We start from the raw sequence: 25,943 nt of genomic DNA, 5'->3' as shown, positions 1-25,943 counted from the left end.
GACAGCGGCATTAAAGTGGTGCGCACACACACACATACAAACACGCACACAGCTGACCTGTGGTAGTCCAGTCCAATCAAACCAACCACCGCCACAAAGCCAGGCTAGTAATTACGGTCTGGTCAGTGTGTCTTGACTCAAGCGACAGCTGCATGTGAGTTTAAATATAGCCGTGCTTCGGATCCGGATCATGATTAGACTGGCCACAAGTACGGTTTTAGGTCCGAAAATCTGGTTTTGAAATACTGTATCTGCCTACTGGGACATGGGTTGAGACGGATGCTCATTTGTCCTCATTTTAAGACCACCATTTCATACTATATAAAATTGTGTCTAATAATTGAATAAATAATTCAATGCTAATTTTAGGTTCAAGTTTGTTAAATTGTATAAAATAAATTCTAGTGTTATGTTCAAGCTTGTACAATGGTGTAAAATAAATAAATAAATGTTCATTTTATACAGGGCCTACTCATCATAATCATACTTTAGATGTAATACTGTCACATGGAGTTGATGTTAATGAAAATTAACTGAACGCACACACACGCACTGAAATTCTGCAGCAGAGTGATGATATCTCGGATCATTATCTAGTCTTGTGTATACTCTATATAGCTAAAGATGTAAACACAACTCCCTGTTACAAATAGTTTAGAGCCATCACTTCTACCACAACAGACTAGTCTGTAAATAATCTTCCTCACTTATCTCAATTCCAAAGCATATCCAATAGCTCAGAAAAACTTGATTATGTAACAGAAACTATTAAATCTCTCTTTTCTAACGTTTTAGATATGGTTGCTCCTTTATGCTTAAAGATGATTCAGGAAAACACTGTGGTCCTACACTGTGATATAACAAGCACACTCGCACCTTAAAGAGAGCAGCCCGGAAAATGGACTGCAGCTGGAGGAAAAACTAGAGGTATTTCATATTGCATGGAAGGAAAGCACTTCTACATACAAAAGAGCCTAAAAAACACTATTTCTGCTTACTTTTCATCTCTCTTAGAATAGAAAAACACAACCCCAGGTATTTATTCAATATAGTGGCTAAATTAACAAAAAATAAAGCATTTAAAGACAGAACTTTCCCAAGAGCACAGTGCACTATAGACCCCCTGAGGAACAGTTCCACTCATTCTCTACTATAGGAGAGGAAGAATTGTATAAACTTGTTAAATCATCTAAACCAACAACATGTATGTTAGACCCTATAACATCTAAGCTCCTAAAAGAGGTGCTTCCAGAAGTCATAGATCCTCTTCTGAATATTATTAATGCATCACTGACATAAACCTTCAAATTGACTGAACTGAGCTAGACGATGACATCACTGAATCAATAATGAATTGACTTTAACTGAAAAATTGGCTGTTTACTAATGTCCTCTTGCATTATTGAAAAAATAATTTAAAAAAAAAAAAAAAAATTAAAAAAATAAAAAAAATAAATAAAAAATAATTCCTGTTCGACACTGTAAAGATGCTTTGACAATCAGTATCGTATTAAGCGCTATACAAATAAAGGTGATTTGACAAAATATATATTTATATATTTTTCAATACAGATGAGAAATCTTATTTGAATATATTTTTGTATGAAATTTATGAGAACATATAATCTGAGAATTCTGTATTAACCCCAATAAAATGAAATGTAATTAAATAATAAAAAAAAAATTATGAAACCAACATATTTATTTCTAACAAAACTAAATCAAAACAACATAGCTATAACTCTGAAATGTTTTCAAGCAAAGTAAATACATTTTATTAACAATCTATAACTTATTCATGCTGCAATGATCGTTCAATAGGCACACATATTTATGTTTAGCAACAAAATACAGTTCCTAAAGTGTGTGAGATATGGGAAAAAGGCTAAATATATTTGATCAAAGTTTTTGGCAGTAAAATAACTTCATAGATAATTTAACAAAAATATTTTTTACACTAATGATGCTCCGTACATACCCCGGAAAAAAACTGTCCCAAACACAAAATGGCTTAAATATGGCTTAAAAATACTAAATTCTGAAGGAAAAATAAATAAATAAATAAATAAATAAAATTGTGTGTATTTGGAGGGTCTTACAACACCTGCAAAATTTTGTTCCCTTACTAATAACTATATAGTTTTTAGAAATGGCTATGTATCTCTTGCACGTCAAAATGGACTCCAATGCATTAAGGGGTTAAATTTCACTCCTCAATGGAAAAGTCAATGTTTATTTTTATTTTTTATGAATGCTGCAAAGAGTCATCCTTTTGGTGTAACAGAAACAGACATGCTAATGGTGATGTATCTTTGTATTGAGTTTAAATAAGGAATGCCTCTGTCCTCAGATCGGTCTCAGAAAAACGCACAGCACAAACCTGTTTGGATCGATTAGTCTGCTGCTTTTAGATGCGGTCTGTAATCGAATCTGGCCATCTGAAGCCGGTTAGCACACTAACATGATTAGCCCTGAAATGCATCGAGTGAAAAAGGCCAAAGGCTTTTATAGAAACAGCCAGGTCTGACCTACGACATACAAACGGCCTGCAATTTATCTCTAATGAAATCTGTCCGTGCTGGTGGAATTTGTCTGATGCATAGCTTGCTGTTTCTGATGGGATGGGGTTTATTGTAGAGATGCTGAGACCATGTTACTGCTTCTCATTGTGTTTCTGACATGAGACACAAATGTGCATTTTAAAACAAATGACATTTGAAAAAGAAAACACTTCTGTTTTTTTGCCATGTTGGTCAAAACACAAACCAATAATTAAAGCTTGTTTAGGTCATTTTAATTGTGTTTTTGTTTTTTGCTTTGAAATTAAACTGAACTGAATTTTATTAGTATTATTATATTTTTTTTAGGTTAGTGTGTTGATAAGGAACATAATAGTTATAGTAGATTTGATTTGATTATTTTCTTATTTTATTTAGGATAAGTGTCTTGATAAATAGATTTAATTTTGTTATTTACATTTTTTTATTTCGTTTTATTTAATTTAGGTTGAGTTTGCTGATTAATTGTATTTTTAAAAAAAATCTTATAAAGATCTAAAAATATAAAACAATGAATATTACAGTCCAGTGTTTAATAAAAAAAATATTATACAACATAAATGTTCTACAGTATTGAGATTGTGGGAAAAATTTTTCTTTAACAACTGTACATACAATAAATACAAAATGATTTGTACATTCAAAATGTAAAAAATTTTCACCCTGATTCTTTCATTCAGAAACAGGCTTGGAAAGTTGGGTCTTAAATAAAATCCCACTAGATATTTCATACTGTAAATACATGAAGTCAGGACTAATCCATTCCTGTAGCTCAAACAGTTACAATAGCACTACAATATTGACAATATTTATACTTAAAAAAGCAAAGCAAGTCATTTCGGACACAAACATCTTTCCAAAATGCGTTTGACAAATAAATAATATCTAATTTTGATAATATCTAATTATCAGTTCGTGTGTGAGACTAATCTGACTGTGAACACCTGAATGTCATTAACATCAGTCGAGAATAAAAACAGGAGCATCTGTGGCCTAGAAATAATATAATATAATATAATATAATATAATATAATATAATATAATATAATATAATATAATATAATATAATATAATAGTATATATTCAGGAAAATTAAGATTTTTAGTACCATTATATATTTTTTTCTTATATTCACGATAATTAAACTTTGTAAAAAGTAAAAAGTTGATACGTTTTTTTATTGGCACAAAATGTGCAAAAATACTAACACAATGAGAAAACAAAACAATGAAAACTAACTACAATTCTCATTACTGTAACAGGGTAACTTAGTAAGTTATAGTAATTTTAGTAATTCAATCTAATTTACAGTAAATTCAATTTTAGCCAAACATTTTATTTTTTTAATTCATTAATTAAAATATTTTTTTTAAATATAAAAACAGTATAACAGTATACTTCTACAAAGGTGTATACATATATATATCACTCCAAAATATATATATATGATTTATAATATACATTACAATACAAAGTTTACAATATTATATACCATATTTACAAAATAATTAGAGTATAAACAGAGTATTTAATGAGTGGAGAGAGGTTGGTGGTCTGAATCCCTAAGCTTAAATGATAAATCAGTGGTGATTTGTTATAATGCAATTATTGGTTGCAAGTTTACTGGTCACTCACGCGTCTGCGCAGGCGGTCTCGCTCCTCTCGGATGGCATTCATGGTGGCTTTGGTGCGGTTGAGATCCTCCTCTTTACTGCACAGCATCGCCGTCAGGCTCTCGTTCTCCTCCCGGAGTCCAGCCAGCTCCTTCTCCCAGCGCACACGCTCCTCACACAGACTAGGGTAGAAGTCACGGCCCAGAGCGCCCTCGATCTCCTCCACCGTCTGCACACACACAAACAATCATCACATAAACCAAGTTAGCAAAGCTAAGTTTCAGCCTTATACGACATTTGCACATTTCTATTTCAAATAAATGATGTTCTTTTGAACTTTATATTCACCGAAAAAAATCCTGAAAAATAAAATGCATCACCATTTCAACAAAAATATTGGATTCGAATCGAATTTTTACTGTATTTTGATCAAATAAATACAGCCTTGATTCGCGGAAAAGACTTCTTTCAAAAACATAAAAAATTCTCACACAGTCAGTTAAATAACCATCAGATCAATATTTTACACAACACTAGAAAGCATGTTCTTAATCTGGAAAATTCTCATGTCATTGCCTGGTGTTATGTAACTTCTAAGAGCAAGTGCACAATTTAAGGAAAAACTCTTTCTTATAGTGCTCTTCAGCAAAAAGGAGGAGATGTTTCAACATGAAACTACACTATAAACTCTCTTCTCACTTTTTTATATAAACCTGCTGAAAAAAATTGCTGAACAATAATAGGAGAGTTTATAAAGTACAATTAATGCAAGTTTTTAACTAATTTGATATCACCATACTTCCCCAACTGATTAATCAGATTATATTAAGACAATTGTTTAGTATTACAGGTTTTCTGAAATGATGTTTAAATAAGCAAATAATGCATTATCTATTTATATAGTAAGCACTACTATTATATAGTAGTATATATACTATATACTATCTACAGTATTTCCAGAACAAAAATCTGAACACTGGATTTTGCTGCTATGTTCTGTGAGGCGGAAAACACATTGACATACAAAACATCTAGTTTTTTGATTTCAATATGAACACTGGATGAAGCCAGGTTTAAAATTAATATTTTAATTTGCTGAAATATTACAATTATTGCTTTTTACAGAAAGGATTTTTTATTTATCTTTTTATCACTCTGTAAATCAGAAAATAGTTACCTTTCTTTCAACAGACTGTTTTTGTGTTTTTAGTTTTTTTTTTACAATGTATTAGGAATAAAATGTTAAAACAAAACAGGTGAATGCTATATGATAAAACCCCTTAGTAAAATCCTTCAGAATATAAAAAATAATAAAACTAAAGTTTGGTGTACTGTATGTAAGTGCTACTGATTCCAAGAAAAACCTCATGGCCTTTAAACATGTTAATGTGACTGAAATCTAAAGACACAAATAGGTAAAGTGTACTAATAAAACCAGGCAAATTATATATATGAACAAAACCCTCTATAAAAACCCTCAAAATATACATAAGAATAAAACTCTAAGTTTTGGTGTTTGTAAGTGCTGCTGAAGTGGAAAAAAATACTCTCTAAAGGTATGAATTGTAGCGGACATATACAGATGCAAATACATGAAGTGCAAAAATAAAACAAGGGGAATGATATATGAACAAACCTCTCAGTAAAAACCTTCAGAATAGAGATAGGAATAAAACTGTAAAGTTTTGTGTTTGTAAGTGCTGCTGAAGTGGAGAAAAAACTCTTTAAAGATATAGATTGTACCTGAAATCTACAGACATAAATAGATTAATGCAATAAAATAAACACTTCAGTGTGTATTTTGGATATTTTCTTTACACTAGTCAACAGTCAACAGTTTTGAAAAAGACAAGAATAGAATAAAATAAAAACAATAAAATTGTTTTTAAAATCATATAACATTATTAATAAATACAGAAAACTCATTATGATCTTTTAATCGTTTATTCTAGGCAGCAGTGAGATCAAAATGCAAAGCAAATGAAGACATTTGCCGAAGTCTCCTGCTTCTCAGATGTTTCTCCTGAGAAAAAACAAAAACATCAGTGTTGTGAGCAGCTGCACGGCAGTCAGCGGGAGACTATTATAACTGCAGCACAGCCTCTGATGAACCGGATTATGCAGCAGAGCCGTGAAATGAAGCATCACACACTAATACAGGATCAGGAGCGCTGGAGGACGAGATGATGACTACAAGTCCAGGAACTACAGGCTCTTATAACAGTGAGTCAGCAGCAAAACATCAGGCTTTACTGACATCACTCACATCCTACAGACTGTATTGAATTATTGATAACCAGCATGAGGAAAAAAGTGGGGTATAAATATAAAAGATGTGGAGTCATTCGGCTCCACAGTCTCAGAATTCTGACTATTAACTTGAAATATTGTGATATAAATCTACTCTACTTTGCAGCTTATTTTGGTCAAGAACCGCCCACTTAGGAAAAGATGAGGTTACAGAGACCAATCATAACTTTTTGTTGCGTGACCTACTTAGGTGTTAGTGAATCTAAAACAGTTCAGACATTTTTCAAAATAAATTAATATTTTTGTTCAGTAAGGATGCATTAAATTGATCAAAAGTGAGAGTAAAGACATTTATAATGTTACAAAAGATTTCTATTTAAAATTTCTGCTCTAAGACTTTGTTCAACAAAGAATCCTGAAAAATTTTATGTATCACGGTTATGTCAGAAATAGGAAGCCATTAAAGGGTTTTCAACACTGATGATAATCAGAAATGTTTCTTGAGCAGTAAATCATCATATTACTCTGATTTCTGAAGATCATGTGACACTGAAGACTAGAGGAATGATGCTTAAAATACAGCTGTGCATCACAGAAATAAATTTCATTTGAACAGATATTCACATAGAAAACAGCTGATTTAAATTTTTATAATATTTTATTTCACTGTATTTTTGATCAAATAAGTGCAGCCTTGAAGAGCAGAAGGGACTTCTTACAAAATCATTAAAAACTGTTTTTCCAGTCGATATACTGAAAGGTTTTTACCAGATCAAGCTGCAAAAGTGTCAAAGTGTATAGTTGAAAGTTAAGAAAATGCGTAAAGCCAGCCAATCAGACTGCAGTTTGTGGTGTAGCTCAATACATGCATGAGATGGTCCGTGGCCTCCTGTATATGGAGTCAAAATAATGCCGCATATATATGCAAAACAATAAAGTTTTGCAAACGAAAATTAAAGTATTGAGAAAAATAATTAAGCTTTTCGCAAACAAAAATAAGGAATTGCAAAAGTAAATAAAGTATTGGGAGAAAAAAAATGAAGTTTTGCAAAACTATTTTTTTGCATATATATGTGGCATTATTTTAACTCCATACCTTTATGCATATGTCAGGTGTTATACCTTGATGGCCAGATCGCAGTGTTCACTGGCAGTGGTCAGCTGCTCGATGTGTCTGTCCACCTCTGCCACAGACAGACTGCATGTGCTCTTCTTACGGCCGCACAGGACACTCTCCAGACCCGTCAAAACACGCTGCAGCTCCGAGTTCAGGTCACTGCAGTTATCTGAAAAAAAACCCCACACGGATCTTAGAGTCCATTATCCCAAAATTTTTATAATTATAATGTAATTTATAAATATGATCTGTAATATTTATTGAAACATTTGTTAAAGTTAATTCAATAATTTACATTAACTATATCCGAGATCTCCATCCATGACATCTTTTGCATAACCTGTTCATCCAGCATCAAGCAGGCAAATGAAATGGAAAAATCAGAACTCATATGAATCAATATGATCGCTGACATGAGCGGATTATTGATCCAGAGCTGTATTAATGTTCCCGACTGCTTGGAATGTGTCGTCATACATTAACCATGAAACATAAAAGGGTTCATGGGATAAACATTGGATGAACAGAGGCACTTCACATCGAACCTCCAAGATCATTTAAACTAGAGATTCATCACTTTGATGGCATTATTCTGAAGTTTAGTTCTGTATGAAGTAAATGACAGTCTGTGCATGCATTTAATTTATTTAATACACCAGTTTCAGAATTTGAGTTGAATTACTGAAACAAATGAACTTTTCCACAACATTCTAATTTATTTAGATGCACCTGTAACTAAAGCTAAATAAACAAAAAATTCACAAACAAAACCATCTATAAAAACGAAAACAACAATTAATAAACTTAACCTAAGTTAAAATTATAACAAAATAAAAAAATATAAAATCAAAAATTATACTAAAAGTCTGAATATATATATATCTGAATATAATTTCTCTAACAGTGATTTGAAAACCGCTTCATTATTAACACTTTTGTAATGCGAAGCTATTTTAATCATTCCAATAAAGCTTCTAGAATCTCAATCTGTCATTTCCTTTCACAGACGGGACTGATGCATGCTGGGAATGTCTATACAATACGGCGTTAGTTAAAAGCGCTATTAGACGGCGTGAATCACAGCCACTGAAGGTACAATGCCAGCATCCTGACTGCTGAGGGCTTTAAAAGCTTCTGTGTGGAGCGTATCGGCTCGATCGAGTGAAAAAAAATAAAGAAATCAGAGCGAAGACGACGATTACGCACAGCAAAATGAGTCATTATAAACCAAGACTATACACACTCACAAAGATGATTTCTCTCTTTCAGGAAAAGCTTTTATTTGCTCTCTAATGAACTTCACTGCTGCTTAGAAGAAACACTGGAGATCTGTCTGTGTGTGTAAACACAACTGCTGCTGTAAATAAGCAATACTGAAGCCTGTTTTTAGGCCCACTACGAAAAAAGACTGAACTACTGGTGATTCCAGCTAACCCATTGATTAATCACAACTTCTCTATACAGCTGGGCTCGTCAACCATAACTCCTTCGAGGACAGCCAGAAACCTAGGAGTTGTGATGGATCATCAGTTAAGCTTCACTGACCACATTGCTACAATGACCCGGTCCTGCAGGTTTGCCTTATACAACATTAGGAAGATTAGACCCTTCCTGTCAGAGCAAGCAACCCAACTTCTTGACCAAGCTCTTGTTCTCTCCAGACTGGACTATTGTAATGCTCTCCTGGCTCTTCCTGCATGTACTGTCAAGCCTCTGCAAATGATCCAGAATGCAGCAGCAAGGGTTATCTTCAATGAGCCAAAAAAAGCTCATGTTACTCCTCTCCTCATCAGGTTACACTGGCTACCAGTAGCTGCTCGCATCAAATTCAAGGTACTGATGCTTGCCTACAAGACGACCACTGGCACGGCACCAACTTACCTAAACTCACTGGTTAAATCCTATGTGCCCTCCAGAAGTTTGCGCTCTGCGAGTGAACAACGCCTTGTGGTGCCATCCCAAAGAAATTCAAAATCACTCTCACTGACCTTTTCCTGGACTGTGCCCAGCTGGTGGAATGACCTCCCAATCTCAATTCGTACAGCTGAGTCTTTACTCATTTTCAAGAAACATCTAAAGACTCATCTTTTTCGCCTGCACTTAACCTACTAACACCAGTACTTTTCCTTTTCTTGTCTTTTTCATTTAATTAAAAAAAATATATATATATATTATATACACCTGGCTATCCGTTCTATACTAGACTGAGACTTGTCATGGCACTTGTATTCTGTTGTTGTTCTCTTGTTGACCTGACTGCTTCTATTGTTCTCATTTGTAAGTCGCTTTGGATAAAAGCGTCTGCTAAATGATTAAATGTAAATGTATGACATTCCTTCCATGACAGATGCACGTTTTTATTACAGAAATGCATACTTTTTTGGATTAGAGTATAGAAGATTTTGCAGTTTAAATTTGCTTAGTTATCAAGTAATTTTTTTTAAATGGTAGTTTCCAAAAATAGGCATGATGTTCAACAATTAAAATATAATTACACTTATTTAATGTTTATTGTAACATTATTTTCATGAAATATTTACATTTGCATTATTATGAAGCCATTTTCATGGCATTATATTTTTACATTGTGCATTAGCATTATAACATTATTTTCATCACACTATTATTTTACATTTAAATTGACATTATTTTCATTCATATTTAATTCACATTTATATTCATTATTTTACATTTGCATTATTAGAAAAAAAAGTAAGACTTTGTAAGTTTTGTTTTATATTTACAAGTATTATTTCACATTTAAATTGAATTTCTCACATTTTCATTGTGATTATTTTCATTAAATTATTATTTTACAATTATACTTATTTTACATCTGCATTATGAAATGATTTTAATGACATTATTTTAAATTTGTATAATCGATAAATTTTTTCATGACATCATTATTTTACATTTATATTACTTAGTCATTTTTTCATGACAATTTATTTTATATAATTATTTACTTATTTATATTTACATTATTTTAACATTATTTAAAGACAGCATTTTTTTATATTTACAATGCCATTTTAAAAAAACACGATTTTAATTGAATTACATTATTTATATTTACATTTATTATAATACATTTGTATTATGTCATTATTATTTTACATGTTCATTATTATAACAATTAAGCCCAGTCCTTCATAAATCACATTTTTCAGATTTCCCTCAGGTTTCCCGTCTGTCAGTCTGCATTTCTGGGATTGGATTTGGAAATATAATAATCCATCAGGTTTTCTGGGTGCTACTGAACAGTTCAGCTCCTCACCCATGTCTGCTGTGACCAGTGTGGACTGGTTCTCAGGCAGTGAGATGGACGCCTGGTCGGGGTCCTGATCGACGCTCCGGTCGTCCTCGTTAACTTCCTGCTGGCTGTGACTTAGATCGGAGCGGAGCTCGGAAAACTCATCTTCCTCCCTGAGAAACACACAGAGCAGTTATGATGGATGAGAAGAATCATGGCAGAAAGTGTGGAGAAGTCCTTTTGATACGGTCATTTTGATTCAGTATGAATCTACGGAAGCTTGATTGCCCCAAAGAATAAAAAAATAATAACAATGTTTTTTTTTCTCATAGTTTTAAGTTTGTGTCACAATTCACAATTTTGACTTTATTCTAGGAATTCAGAATTGACGTCTTGCAATTATGAAATTTTTTTCATAATTCAGAGTTTACGTCTTGTGATTCTGACCGTTTTTGTTGCAATTCTGAGTTTGTCTAGCAATTCGGACAGTTTTTGTCGCAATTCTTAATTTACACCTCAAATTTCTGACTTTTCTTGGAATTCAGAGTTTACATCTTGCAATTCTGACCGTTTTTGTCGCAATTCTGAGTTTGTCTAGCAATTCTGACTTTATTCTCTGAATTCAGAGTTTTCATCTTACGATTCTGACCGTTTTTGTCGCAATTCAGAGTTTTCATCTTACGATTCTGACCGTTTTTGTCACAATTCAGAGTTTTCATCTTACGATTCTGACCATTTTTGTCGCAATTCTGAGTTTACATCTTACGATTCTGATCATTTTTGTCGCAATTCTGAGTCTGCCTAGCAATTCTGACTTTATTCTCTGAATTCAGAGTTGACATCTTGCAATTCTGACCGTTTTTGTTGCAATTCTGAGTTTACATCTTGCGATTCTGACCGTTTTTGTCGCAATTCTGAGTTTACATCTTGCGATTCTGATTGTTTTTGTCGCAATTCTGAGTTTACATCTTACGATTCTGACCGTTTTTGTCGCAATTCTGAGTTTGCCTAGCAATTCTGACTTTATTCTTTGAATTCAGAGTTGACATCTTGCAATTCTGACCGTTTTTGTCGCAATTCTGAGTTTACATCTTGCGATTCTGACTGTTTTTGTCGCAATTCTGAGTTTACATCTTACGATTCTGACCGTTTTTGTCGCAATTCTGAGTTTACATCTTGCGATTCTGACATTTTTTGTCACAATTCTGAGTTTATATCTTACGATTATAACCATTTGTCGCAATTCTGAACTTTTTTCTTGCAGTTTATGTCTCACTATTCTGAGCTTATGTCGCGGAATGAGTTTTTTCCTCACAATTCTGATGTTTTCTCGCAATACTGACTTTTCGTCTCGCAATTGTCTTTTTTCACGCAATTCTGAGTTTATGACTTTTTTTCTCACAATTCTCACTCTGTTTTCATAATTTTTACATGTTTCAAATTTTGACTTTCTTGCAATTCAGATTTTTTTTTTTGTAATATCTTGCAATTTTTCAACTTTTTTTCTTTTATATTTCGCAATTTTGATCTTGCAGGTCTGTTTTTCCCCATTTGTGATATAAAAGTCACTACAATTTTCCCTTATTTTTATTGCATTTACACATCTTGTGTATACACGTGTGTCTGTTTATTTTTTAGATAATAAAAAGCTACAAAATTAGAAACTAATTTCCCCTTTAATATTGCATTTAACTCAAGCTAGGTTAACTGCATCAAATTACAGCGTTATGATTCAAGGATGAATATGAAAGTCAACAGAGACCTGGAGTCATTTGGCATATTCTAATTTCCCTAACGAGGATGCAAATGTCCCCACCTGCTGCATACTTATGAGGCGTTTGTAATTAAACACTGGAGTTGATCTCATTTACATGCAGCGGAATGCACATGAAAACAGAACACACACAACTCGGTATTCATGAGCTCTTATTCATGCAGTTCGTTTAGAAAGAGGAACGAGATATCTTCAGGATAAATGATGAAAAGACACACTCATCTCCTGCTGGGATTCCAGGCCAAATGACAAGATGAGACGTGCTTGAGTAACGTTTATCTGGATGGAGATTTAAAGGAGCATTAAAGCAGCCGATATCTGTCATCGAGTAGAGTTATAAAGTTATAAATCACAGTAAGAGGCTTCAGAGGGAAGGTGTTCAGAGAATAGAGACATGGACAGAAGCTCTGCTCCAAGCCCTAGTGAGCGGCCTACATAGACAACACTTCAGCCAGCATTTACATTCATGCATTTATTAGATGTCTTTATGCAAAGCCACTTACATATGAGAAACAAAGCAATTTTTCAAAGAGCCAACAATATTTGTAATACAATCCAACTGAAAAATTATTTATTGCATAAAGAAAATTAAGCCACTAAATTTTATTTACTATTTAGCATTATAATGACGCAATTTTCATTTACTTTATTATTTTACATTTGAATTATGATATTATTATAATCATGACATTACTATTTTACATGTATATTTTATATTTTACCTTTGAATTACAGCCATTATTTTTTGGACAGTATTACTTTGTTTACATTATTTTAGTATTTACATTTATTATTTATTTTGTTTTATATTTATTATTTTACATTTTCAATATTTTTGTCATCATTTTAATGACTATTATTTTTTATTTATATTTACTATTTTGAATTATGGCATGATTTTATAATTACATTTATTATTTTACATTTGCTTTATTGTGTCACTGTTTTCAGGGCATTATTATTTTATATTTATATAAAAAATTTATTTTCAGCAATGAAACTTTGTAAGACCGTTTTATTTTTTATTTACTTTTTTACATTAGCATTATTGTGCCATTATTTTCAAGATATTATTTTTTTACAATTACTATTTTAAATTTTCATTATTTTGTCATTATTTTAATCACTACTATTTTCATTTATATTTTACATTTAAATTATTATAAAAAATTAAGACAATACTATTTTACATTTTCATCATTTTGTCATTTTAATAACTATTGTTTTACATTTATTGTTTTGATTTATGGCATTATTTTCAAGAAAATATTTAATTTAGATTTACACTTATTTTATATTTGCATTATTTTCATTACATAATTTTACATTTATATTTTTATTTTATATAAGTATTATTATAACTAATTTTAAGATATTCTTTTTATTCATTTATATTTATATTTATAATTTTACATTTGCATTAATATTACAATTTCATTAAATTATTATTATTAATTTGCATTATTATGACACTATTTCCATATTTTTATTTTATATTGACCTTTATGTCATCATTATTTTGTATCACAATGAAATACATTTTCTTTCTTAACTCTCTTTGATTCAATAAAATACCATCAGTTGTAAACTATTCACACATCAGGGTAGTATTTGTTTCAGCGCCTTTAAATGAAACCTGTTTTTGCCCCTCAACACACTCTCTCACACACACACACACATACTGTAAATGTGCATGCTTAAGTTCCTGAACTGTAAGCAGCATTGGATAACAGCATCTGCTAAATGCATAAATGTAAATGTTCTCTGAGCGATTGTGTGGAGCATATGGTTTAAATCATGTTTGTGTCTGTATTTTTATGAATGTGTGTTAGTTTCTGTGTGTGTGTGTGTGTGTGTGTGTGTGTGTGTGTGTGTGTATGTTGGCGAACTCTGTTAGGAACAAATGTCCAGCTGTGTCGACTAGAAAAGAAATGTGTTTATATTTTCCCAGCCTACTCAAACGAGCACCAATGATGAAGAACTAATGACTGGATGAGCAGGACTGAATATTGTGCTTTGTTTTAACAATAACAGTATTTATTACAGACAGAGATTCTGCTCAAGTCAGCTTCATCTGTGCATGCATGTGGTGTGTGTTTTGATGTGTGCATGCATGAGGTGTGTGAGAGTGTGTGTGTGTGTGTGTGTGTATGATACCTGATGGTGGCTCCCTGCAGCAGGTCTATCTTCTTGTTGAGTTCGGCGATGATGCTGTGCAGCTCTGTGATTCGCTCCTCATAGCGCAGCGTCGTTCTCTCCTGAACCTCCTCATGCTCCCGCAGCAGATGAGACTGCTCACACTGCACAAAGACACACACACACACACACACACACACACACACACAGCGGGACTGGGATTAATAATGCAGAGTTACACTGAGGAAAACTGCAAGGTGAGACAAACAAACACAACACATGCTGTGAACACACACACACACACAATCACTCACCTCATGCACACAAACACACACACACGGTGAGAGATGCAACTCTCTCAAGAGACATGCACAACACCTGCAGAAACACACACACAGTTTGCGTGAGAGAAATCGTCAAACACACACACTTACTCATTACTAATATCAGATTAAACAATATCAAAATCTGTGCAACTTCTAAAACGACGTGGATTTATGCAGTTGTGTACATTTGTACTCAAGTACATTTGTATTGTATTACTGTAAAAATGTCTGAACAACACACAAAAAAAACAGTTGAACGAGTGTTATTTTAGTATCATTGATATACTATTATAGTTTCTGATAAATAAATATGTTTTCTATTTCTTTCAAATTTAAGGTTTTAGTAATTTTGTTGTGTTTTGGTAATTTTTATTTAAGATACTTTATCTCGGATAAACTGAAATTGAAAAAAATCAAACAAAATAGTTTTTTAAATCATGACAGTCGAAATCACACACACATATGATTATGTTTACATTAATACATATACACATACATGTTATATATTAAAATTTATTATTTAAAATTACGAGTCGAAATAGACAAAAAAGTTAAATCATGATATAAATAGCTAATTATTTTTACCTTTATCTCGTAATTTTGATTATGAATTTGTATCTCATTATTATGACTTGGGAAGCTTCCATACAGAAATGTGTTTAATGAGTGAAGCACCACTTGTGTTTCTGTGAGTGAACTGGAATAGAATGTAAGTTTGTCGTCTGTAAGATACCAATTAAAAAAATAAAGTAAATAAAACCGGGTTCCACTCCGTCCATCAAACTGATTGATCCAGAATAAATGAATCTGAGTTTAGCAGCTCTGAAAACCCAGATCTACCATAAGGGGGGATTAGATCCCGTCTTCTGGCCGAAACGAGCGTTACGCGCCCTTCCTGCAGTGATCTGAGAGGAATGGCATGTTCTCCTGGCTGGAGTTACAGAGTCTGTGTGAAAACACAACACGCTCGATCACTCAGTCCAAACGAGGACAGACAATAACCCGTTAAACACACACTACACAGCTAACCACAGCAACAATTAGCACACAATGAGGCTATTCATGAAGCACAGACGCGACAGGAACACACACACACACACACACACACCAGGGCCATCTGGTATACAGGGCATTTTCCTGGTGGGCCAACACACTTTGGGGCCGATACTTTGGGCCATCATGCATAGGGGGACCATGCGTGCCATTTTTAAAGGGCACGTCCTGACCAGGGGTTTCTATGTTGCCTAAAATCTCCAAACGATCGGTCTGTGCAGCGCTGCTTCATAGTTGCATACTTTTGACTGTAGATCCCACGATTGGTCGATTATGTACAATGGCTGCACATTACTAGTCAAGCTACTTTTTGATCATTACCTTCAGCAAATACGAAAACAAAGCCAAATATAGAAATCCTTGCCAAGACATGTCCTGTAATCTTACAGGGCCAGCGGCTCATTGGTTTGTCTTCTGCATTGAAAACATATAAAGATGAAGCAATGGAGTATCTTGCTCCGCCTGTAGATAAGTATTGCTTCACACCTTGAGATATATGGAAATGTTATGAAGTCTGTAAACAGAAAGGGTGCTCCAATAAGGATTTTTGGAGCCAATCACAGATACTGATCTCTTGGAAGCCATATTTTTACCACATAGAATTATTCATAGCGTGACACACTTAAACTGTAAACCTTTCCACTTCGCCGTGGGAGTTTACATGTTCATTTTCCCAAAGTGTACATTCCTTCAGATGTGTGTGTGAGCTGGCTTAACTAACAACTGAATTGGAGCAACAGTACCCAGGACTCTCTATTAATCATTCTTGGGGATTTTAACAAAGCAAAATCTCTCCTGTGAAGCATGTTACACTGAGACAGTAATATATTGGACCATAATAAAAGATGCATATCACTCTGTCCCAAGAGCAGCTTTGGGGCTCTCTGATCTATGTTTGTATATAAAATATGTTACACCTGAATTAAGGACTGTTAAAAGATGGACTAATGAAACCGAGCGGGATATACAAGCCTGCTTCGAATGCACTGACTGGATTGTTTTGGAAATCTGGATGAGCTCACAATGACTGTTACTTCATACATCAGTTTCTGTGAGGATGTGTGCATCCCCACCAGTTATTTTATCATTCAGTAGTGATAAACTGTGGTTTACTGGGAAACTCAAACAGCGTTGTTATGCCAAAGAGGATGTTTACAGAAGTGGGGATAAAATCTTATAGAACCAGGCCAGAAAAAGACTGACAAAGGAGATCAGAGTGGCTAAAAACGCTACTCTTAAAGAAAATATTTCAACCTACGCTTGAGGTGTGTGTAGAGAATGTGAACCAGGTCTTCAGAAGACTAGAAGTCTAGAAAAGCTTCAGGCACAGATGGTGTTTCGCCCGCCTGTCTAAAATGGCGCTTTTCCACTGCATGGTATGGCATGGTATCCACTGGGTACAGTACCTGGTACTTTCTTTTAATAACACCTCGGTTGAGGTTCCAAGTGAACTGTACCGTTACCAAAATGTGACGCGTAAACTCTTTTGATCATGGATAGGCTGGAGAGAATCGTCACTATCTGCGTCACTAAACTTGTGACACAATCACAAAATGATTGTTAGACAGACTGGTGTTGGACCCTTGTTTGATCCTCTTCTGTTTATGTACAGAGCACACAGGTCTGTGGATTATGCAGTTAACATGGGACTGCATCATATTCTGCAACACCTCAACAGACCTTGGAATAATGCAAGGATCTTGTTAGGATCTAGCTCTACCCTCATCTCCATCTGTCAGTGGATCACCAGTTTCCTGACAGACAGGCACCAGCTAGTGAGGCTGGGGAAACTCACATCCAAGACACTCACAATCAGCACTGGTGCCCCCCAGGGGTGTGTGCTTTGACCATTGCTTCTCCCTGTATACAAACGAATGCACTGCAAAAGAGCCCCCTGTCAAGCTCCTGAAATTTGCAGGTGACACTACCACCATCAGCCTCATACATAACGGAGATGAGTCTGCTTACAGACAGGAGGTTGAGCAGCTGGCTTAACAACCCTGGAGCTCAACACGCTCGAAACAGTGGAGATGATAGTGGACTTCAGAAAGAAGCACTACCTAGTTTATGACGTCTAGTAGTATTGACAGAAGCTACAGTATACCATATACCCTCCTCAAATTTACCACCAAGTCTTTCTCCCATACTATTCTTAAATTGTCACTTCTCCTATATAGACTGTTAGCAGCAATCCTATAAAAAAAGATGAGGTTTGTACAGAGTTTGAGAGTTTCAAGATAAATCCTAATAAGACACTTTCTTCTCCTGCAGGCTTTTAACCCACTGATCTTATGTTACTGTTTAATTGCATATAGTTCCAGAAATCCCCTTTATCCAATAATTTGAACCTGTTTTTTAGTTCCTGAAATGAATGTGCCCTCTGTCTATATAAATCATAAATTGTTTTAAGGCCTTCCAATACACTGTTTTCCTCCCTATCTTAAAAGCATGGTTGTTCCATAATAAAGAATAGCCCTGTTTATAGCGGGGCCATTGAAATGTCTTGTACTTTTCTCCAGACTGATGTGAATGTTCTTATTAGGGTTATTTTTTTCTCATATAGTTAATTTAAACAAATTATTATTTTTTTTTATTTACAGTAGGTGCTGTGCTTGATAGAGAATCAAGTCATTGGGTTAAAAATTTTCACACATATGATAAAATGAAAATCCATAGGAGTCAAGGGTGAGTTGAGGCTCTTACATGTGTTTCTCATCATTTATGAAGCTCAGTTTCTTTGGAGATGCTATATATGCAGATGTTATACAGCAAACTCACTAGTTTTTGAACCAGAACTAGACAAAAGGCAAAGAATGGAGGCTTCAAATGTAACTGAAGATCTCAATGCGACTATCAGCTTTACAACATGTGTTTTCACTTTTCGCTTGGGTCTTTTCATTAAGCAGATGTGTCACGAATACTCAGCGCACCCATGATTCGCTGTGCTCATTTCTGGATGCCGACTGATGTTTATGGCTGTGATTCAACAGTAATTCATGCTGGCAACAATAGGCGCTTTGTTTCAGGAGAGAATTCGGGATGTGTGGGACTGCTTGATGAAAAGTGTTGTTTTATGGGAAAACACATGGAGGGAAAGACACAAGAGTGTAATGAACACAAAGAGAATGGAACCTCTTAACAGTACTTTCTGAAATAGGCTGCAGGTCAAAGGTCAAGACTGAGGCATGTGCCTGGGGCTGTCTCGCCCCTTTATGGCATCTTTCAGGGTTGTTCCTTTCACATATATATATGTATATATATATATATATATATATATATATATATACATATATATATACATATACATATATATATATATATATATATATATATATATATATATATATATATATATATATATATAATACACATATACATATATATACACACATATACATATATATATACATATATATATATAATGTATATATATATATGTATATATACATATATATAATTAATTGCCTTTTGACTCGATGGCGCCGCGCATGGCTGCTTCAGTGCTTGGCTCTCCAGTGTTTGTACTGTTTTTGTTCGTTTTTCCTGTTTTTTGTTTAACAAACACTATCAGTTTCACCAGGGATGAACTGCTGAACATTCGGCAGAACACACCACAAGATCTTTTACCAGATTTAAATTATTCAGACGTTTTACTGAACGTTGTTATCGGAGGAGCGGCGGCGCTGATCAAGCGCTTCAGGACGCGCAGACGGGGGAAGCGAGCGGGAGCGCTCGTCAGACTCAGGAAGCGCGGATTTCGAACGCCGTTGCCTAGCATCCATCTGGCAAATCTCCGCTCTCTACCCAACAAAACAGACGAACTCCTTCTGCTCTCTCGGACAAATAAGGATTTCTCTCACTCTGCTGCTCTGTGTTTCACGGAAACCTGGCTGAATGACACCATACTGGACAGCGCGCTCTATCTGCCGGGCTTTCAGCTGTTTAGAGCGGATCGTGACACAGAATCAACGGGGAAATCGCGCGGCGGCGGGACATGCTTTTACATCAATGAGCGGTGGTGTAGAGATGTAACTGTGTTAAAGAAGATGTGCTGTCCTGATCTAGAAATGCAGTTTGTCAACTGCAAGCCGTTCTATTCGCCGCGGGAGTTTCACTCGTTCATTCTGGTTAGTGTTTACATCCATCCGCAAGCGCACGTGAGCTCAGCTTTACAGAAACTTGCTGATCAGATCACAGAGACAGAACAACAACACCCGGACTCTGTTTTAATCATTCTCGGGGACTTTAATAAAGCCAATCTTTCCCGTGAACTGCCAAAATACAGACAGCATGTTACATGTCCCACCAGAGACAGTAATATATTGGATCACTGCTACACTACAATAAAGGACGCATATCACTCTGTTCCACGAGCAGCTTTGGGAAATTCTGATCACTGTCTGATTCATCTTATACCATCCTACAAACAGAAACTTAAATCTGCTAAACCTGTGGTAAGGACTGTGAAGAGATGGACCAGCGAAATGGAGCAGGATTTACAATCTTGTTTTGACCTCACTGATTGGAGTGTTTTTGAAGCTGCTACCACCGATCTGGACGAACTCACAGAGACTGTAACATCCTATATTAGTTTCTGTGAGGATGTTTGCATTCCTACCAGGACTTATTTAACATTCAACAACGATAAGCCATGGTTTACAGTAAAACTCAGACATCTTCGTCAGGCCAAAGAGGATGCCTACAGAAATGGGGACAGGGTCTTGTACAATCAGGCCAGGAACACCCTGAACAAAGAGATCAGAGCGGCTAAAAAGAACTACGCTAAAAAGTTGGAAGACCAGTTTTCTTCCAACGACTCAACTTCAGTTTGGAGAGGACTGAGGGCCATCACAAACTACAAGACACCATCCCCTTGCACTGAGGCTAATCAACGGCTTGCTAACGACCTGAATGAGTTTTATTGCAGATTTGAAACCCCCAACACCCATTCTGACCATCTCCCTGCACAACCATTAACACCTCCTGCAATCCCCCGTTCCACACCTACTGCTCTTCAAATCTGTGAAGAGGATGTGCGCCAGGTCTTCAAGAAGAACAAAAGAAGAAAAGCACCAGGCCCAGATGGTGTTACACCAGCCTGTCTGAAAATCTGTGCTGACCAGCTGGCCCCCATCTTTTCACAGATCTTCAACAGATCCCTGGAGTTGTGTGAAGTACCTTCCTGCTTCAAACGCTCCACCATCATCCCCATCCCAAAGAAACCCAAGATAACAGGACTTAACGACTACAGACCTGTGGCTCTAACGTCTGTCGTCATGAAGTCGTTTGAAAAACTGGTTCTGGGTTATCTGAAGGACATCACTGGACCCTTACTGGACCCCCTGCAGTTTGCTTACCGAGCAAACAGGTCCGTGGATGATGCAATCAACATAGGATTGCACTTCATCCTGCAACATCTGGACAAAACAGGGACTTATGTGAGGATCCTGTTTGTGGACTTTAGTTCGGCTTTCAACACCATCATCCCAACAACCCTCCAGACCAAACTGACCCAGCTCTCTGTTCCTAGCTCTATCTGTCAGTGGATCACCAGCTTTCTGACAGATAGGCAACAGTTAGTGAGACTGGGGAAATTCACATCAAACAGCTGCTCCACCAACACTGGTGCCCCTCAGGGATGTGTTCTCTCCCCTCTGCTCTTCTCCCTGTACACCAACGACTGCACCTCTAAAGACCCCTCTGTCAAGCTCCTGAAGTTTGCAGATGACACTACAGTCATCGGCCTCATTCAGGACGGTGATGAGTCTGCTTACAGACAAGAGGTTGAGCAGCTGGCTGTCTGGTGCAGTCTTAACAACCTGGAGCTGAACACGCTCAAAACAGTGGAGATGATCGTGGACTTCAGGAGAAACCCCCCTGCACTTTCCCCACTCACCATCATGAACAGCACTGTGACTGCAGTGGAGTCATTCAGATTCCTGGGAACCACCATCTCTCAGGACCTGAAGTGGGACAATCACATCGACTCCATTGTAAAAAAGGCCCAACAAAGGTTGTATTTCCTTCGCCAGCTGAGGAAGTTTAACTTGCCACAGGAGCTGCTGAAACAGTTCTACTCGGCCGTCATTGAGTCTGTACTGTGTACTTCTATAACTGTCTGGTTTGGCTCAGCAACAAAATCAGACATCAGAAGACTACAGAGAACTGTTCGGACTGCTGAAAGGATTATTGGTGCTCCCCTACCCACCCTTCAAGAACTGTATACATCCAGAGTGAGGAAAAGGGCTCATAAAATCACTCTGGATCCCTCACATCCAAGTCACCCCATTTTTGAACTTTTGCCATCTGGCCGGCGTCTCAGAGCCGCAAATACCAGAACAGCAAGGCACAAGAACAGTTTCTTCCCCCAGGCAATCTACCTCATGAACAGTTAAATGTTCCCCACTTATGCTTATGCAAACAAAAGTGCAACATCCTTATATTTATTTGTTACCCCTCCATCCTAGTACATCCCTGCATCTTTTTCAATCCTATTCCATTATCATTCATAGCACAATTGTTTATACACTTATTTATTTGACTACCTTTTTTTTTTTTTTTTTTTGTCTGTGTGTTGGTGTCTCTGTGTACTGGAAGCTTATGTCACTAAAACAAATTCCTTGTATGCGCAAACATACTTGGCAATAAAGCTCTTTCTGATTCTGATTCTGATTCTGATACATATATATATATATACATATATATATATATATATATATATATATATATACATATACATATATATATATATATATACACATATACATATATATATACATATATATATATATACATATATATATATATATATATATATATACACATATACATATATATATACATATATATATATATACATATATATATATATACACATATATATATACACATACACATATACATATATATACACATATACATATATACATATATACATATATATATATAGAAATAAATATAAAATATATATACATGATTTATAATGCATCAACAGACGAGCCTTCAAGTAAAAATAAAACTGCAGATAAAGAGCATCAAAGAGCTGCGAGACACAATTAATGATTAATATCAGCTGTAGTAAAAGTGTCAGACGGACTCTCAACATTCGAGTGATAACCAGAGACGTCTGATTAATTAGTAATCAAACCCACGCAGACGTGACACTAATGACGGGAAACTGTGAAACTCTCATGTGATGGAAAACTGATGACATTTACAAGTTAAAGAGCAGCGATGACATGCAGGACATCAATCAGGTTCAAGTTCACTGAAAACAGGGCTTGAGTTTAATACATGTTACTGGTCTTATTGTGAATGATTCCTTAATGCAAATATATCTATATAAGAAAAAACAGTAAGATGTTTATTCATCAGGAAATTATTGCATAGTGAACAGTGATTATATATATAACTTAGATAAACTAAATCTGAAATAAAAATGTATAAAAAGTATATATAAACATTTAGAAACTATGCATAATTTATAAAACATAAAAATGACAAAAAAACACAAATTTTTTTTTAAGTTTCTCATTCATTCAAACTACATACTAACTACATACATATACACATCTACTGTTCATATATATATATATATATTTCCATAATTTCACAACACATTTGCATGTCCATAGTTATGTAATGTTGCTAAATGGTCACTTAATAACATATTTTTAGTGTCTTTTTAGAAAGTGTTTTTATTACGGTTGTTGCTATTTTAAAATGATTTATGCATATTTATTGTACATTTTCATGATTTTATTAATTATTAGCTATTCATCAACTCACAAACCTCAGTTTGTGGCTGAAGTGATGTCAACAAAAAAGTCATTTAAAAGAGCAAGTAGATTACAAATGGAAACAGATTTTCTCCGTTTAATTACATGCACTGATGGATCGTTCACAGTGAGACCAGGAACAGCATCATGAAAGTGCATCGGTTGATTCTGTTTTATGGATGGATGCTGGTTTTCAATTAACCGGATGAGGAATGGAGTGGATGCACTGCAGAGACGGCGTGCAGGTTTGTTGTGTGTAAACATGTTGTGTGCCAGGATCTGACAGCGGTGTGTGTGTGTGTGTGAGTAGTGACCTGTGCTTTGGCCAGTCTCTTCTCCAGCGTGTCTCTCTCTCTCTCGGTCTGCAGCAGACGCTGGTTCAGCTCCACCACGTCACCCTTCAGAGACGCCAGCGCAGCCAGATGCAGCTGCACACACACACACACACACACACACACACACACACACACACACACACACACACACATTACAGCACGGGAAAAAAATAAAATAAATAATCACAACCTGCACAGTATGTTTCTCTAGTGAGCTCGGACTTTATATAAACATCTACTGTTCAAAAGTCTGGAAGAATTATGATTTTTCTCTCTTCTCTTCTCTCTTTTCGTCTCTTCTCACCAAGGCTGCATTTATTTGTTCACAAATACAGTAAAATTTTTAAATATTATTTCTATTTCAAACATCTGTTTTCTGTGTAAATCTGTGTTAGAGTGTAATTTATTTCTGTGATGCTCCGCTGTATTTTCAGCATCATTCCTCCAGTCTTCAGTGTCACATGATCTTCAGAAATCAGAATAATATAATGATTTACTGCTCAAGAAACATTTCTGATTATAATGAATGTTGAACACAGATGTGCTGGTCAATATTTTTGTGGAAACTGTGGTACATTTTAATTTACAGGATTCACAGATTCATAGACAGTTCAAGTACAGCCTTTATTTGAAATAAACATTATTTGTTACATTATAAATGTATTCACTGACACTTTCGATCAATTTAATGCCTCCCTGAAGAATAAAGGTATTAATTTCTTTAAAAAAACAAAACATCTGAGAGAGAACAGTTTTTTCAACAGATCAGAAAAAAAAATCTATTTTTTGATTTGTTTTTTTGTGTACAATGTTGTTTGCAGTGTAAACAAACACACACACACACACACACTCTCTCTCTCTTCTACTGGCATCAGCCGCTAAACATCTTGAAATCAACAGTGGATCTGTGATGTCTGCACAAACCCATTTCACATCTCAGCAGAGAGAAAGAAATAAAATCCTGAGAATAAGATCCTGAGAGTTTATAAGAACCAGCCGAACACACACACACACACACAACCTCTCTGAGAAATACTTTTACACACCAGTGTCTGACATGAAAACAATGCATTCAGTATGTGTGTGTGTGTGTGTGTAAGACTGGTGCAGACTAAAACAGTTTATTTATGACTATATTTTCCCCACATGCTATAAAATTAAGACCATCTTACAGTAAAAAAACAACAAAGTCAATACCAACAAATTTGCAAGACTTCAGCTAGCATGCAAATTATTAATTCCATGTACAAGTACGAAACGCATGAGGTAGGCAACATTTGTGATGTTGATTTACAATTTTTGAAGTTTGCACAGCTTTGCTTCAAATCTAGTGAGAGAACAGCAGTGAAGACGAGAGCAAACATCACTCAGGCAATTAGAAACTGACCTCTGACCTCTGTTATAACGGCTGATGGACAAGAACTGGAGTCCTTACAAACTACATACACCACCAAAATAACTACATCTCTTTTGACAAAGTCAGTGGACTAAAATTATTTTTATGTTTTTAGTTTTAGTTAACAATAACAACCCTGATTTTATTATAGTTAGCTAAAACAAAAAAAAACAAAAAAATATATATAACCTTCAGCTTATCGCCAATGCAACATTTCCCATTTTCATTCCCATAGATTAACGCGAAATATTAAAATGATTGCAATAATAGTGAATGAATGAAAGGAAAACTGTGAGTGCAAATAACTGTGTTAATAGATGCACGTATAATGTGCATTTAACTTGGAATATT

General features: G+C 35.1%; 1 protein-coding gene across 3 annotated transcripts in view; it reads right to left on the bottom strand.

Moving 5' to 3' along the window:
• Positions 1-25,943, bottom strand: part of LOC128014913 (colorectal mutant cancer protein) — an 84,194-nt gene that overhangs the window by 23,334 nt on the left and 34,917 nt on the right. For 2 of the 3 annotated variants that reach the window (XM_052598622.1, XM_052598624.1), the window contains 5 exons: positions 24,176-24,289; positions 14,726-14,868; positions 10,819-10,967; positions 7,544-7,707; positions 4,194-4,400 (listed from right to left, as the gene is read on the bottom strand). In XM_052598622.1, coding sequence (XP_052454582.1) covers positions 4,194-4,400; positions 7,544-7,707; positions 10,819-10,967; positions 14,726-14,868; positions 24,176-24,289 — 777 coding nt within the window. The remainder of the gene's footprint in view (positions 1-4,193; positions 4,401-7,543; positions 7,708-10,818; positions 10,968-14,725; positions 14,869-24,175; positions 24,290-25,943) is intronic. The other variant, XM_052598623.1, reaches the window with a different exon arrangement.

This window comes from Carassius gibelio, chromosome A5, assembly GCF_023724105.1.
Source record: "Carassius gibelio isolate Cgi1373 ecotype wild population from Czech Republic chromosome A5, carGib1.2-hapl.c, whole genome shotgun sequence".
NCBI classification, from domain to species: Eukaryota; Metazoa; Chordata; class Actinopteri; order Cypriniformes; family Cyprinidae; genus Carassius; species Carassius gibelio.
Note: the sequence above shows the minus strand (reverse complement) of the source record. Positions and strands in the feature narration are given on the sequence as shown.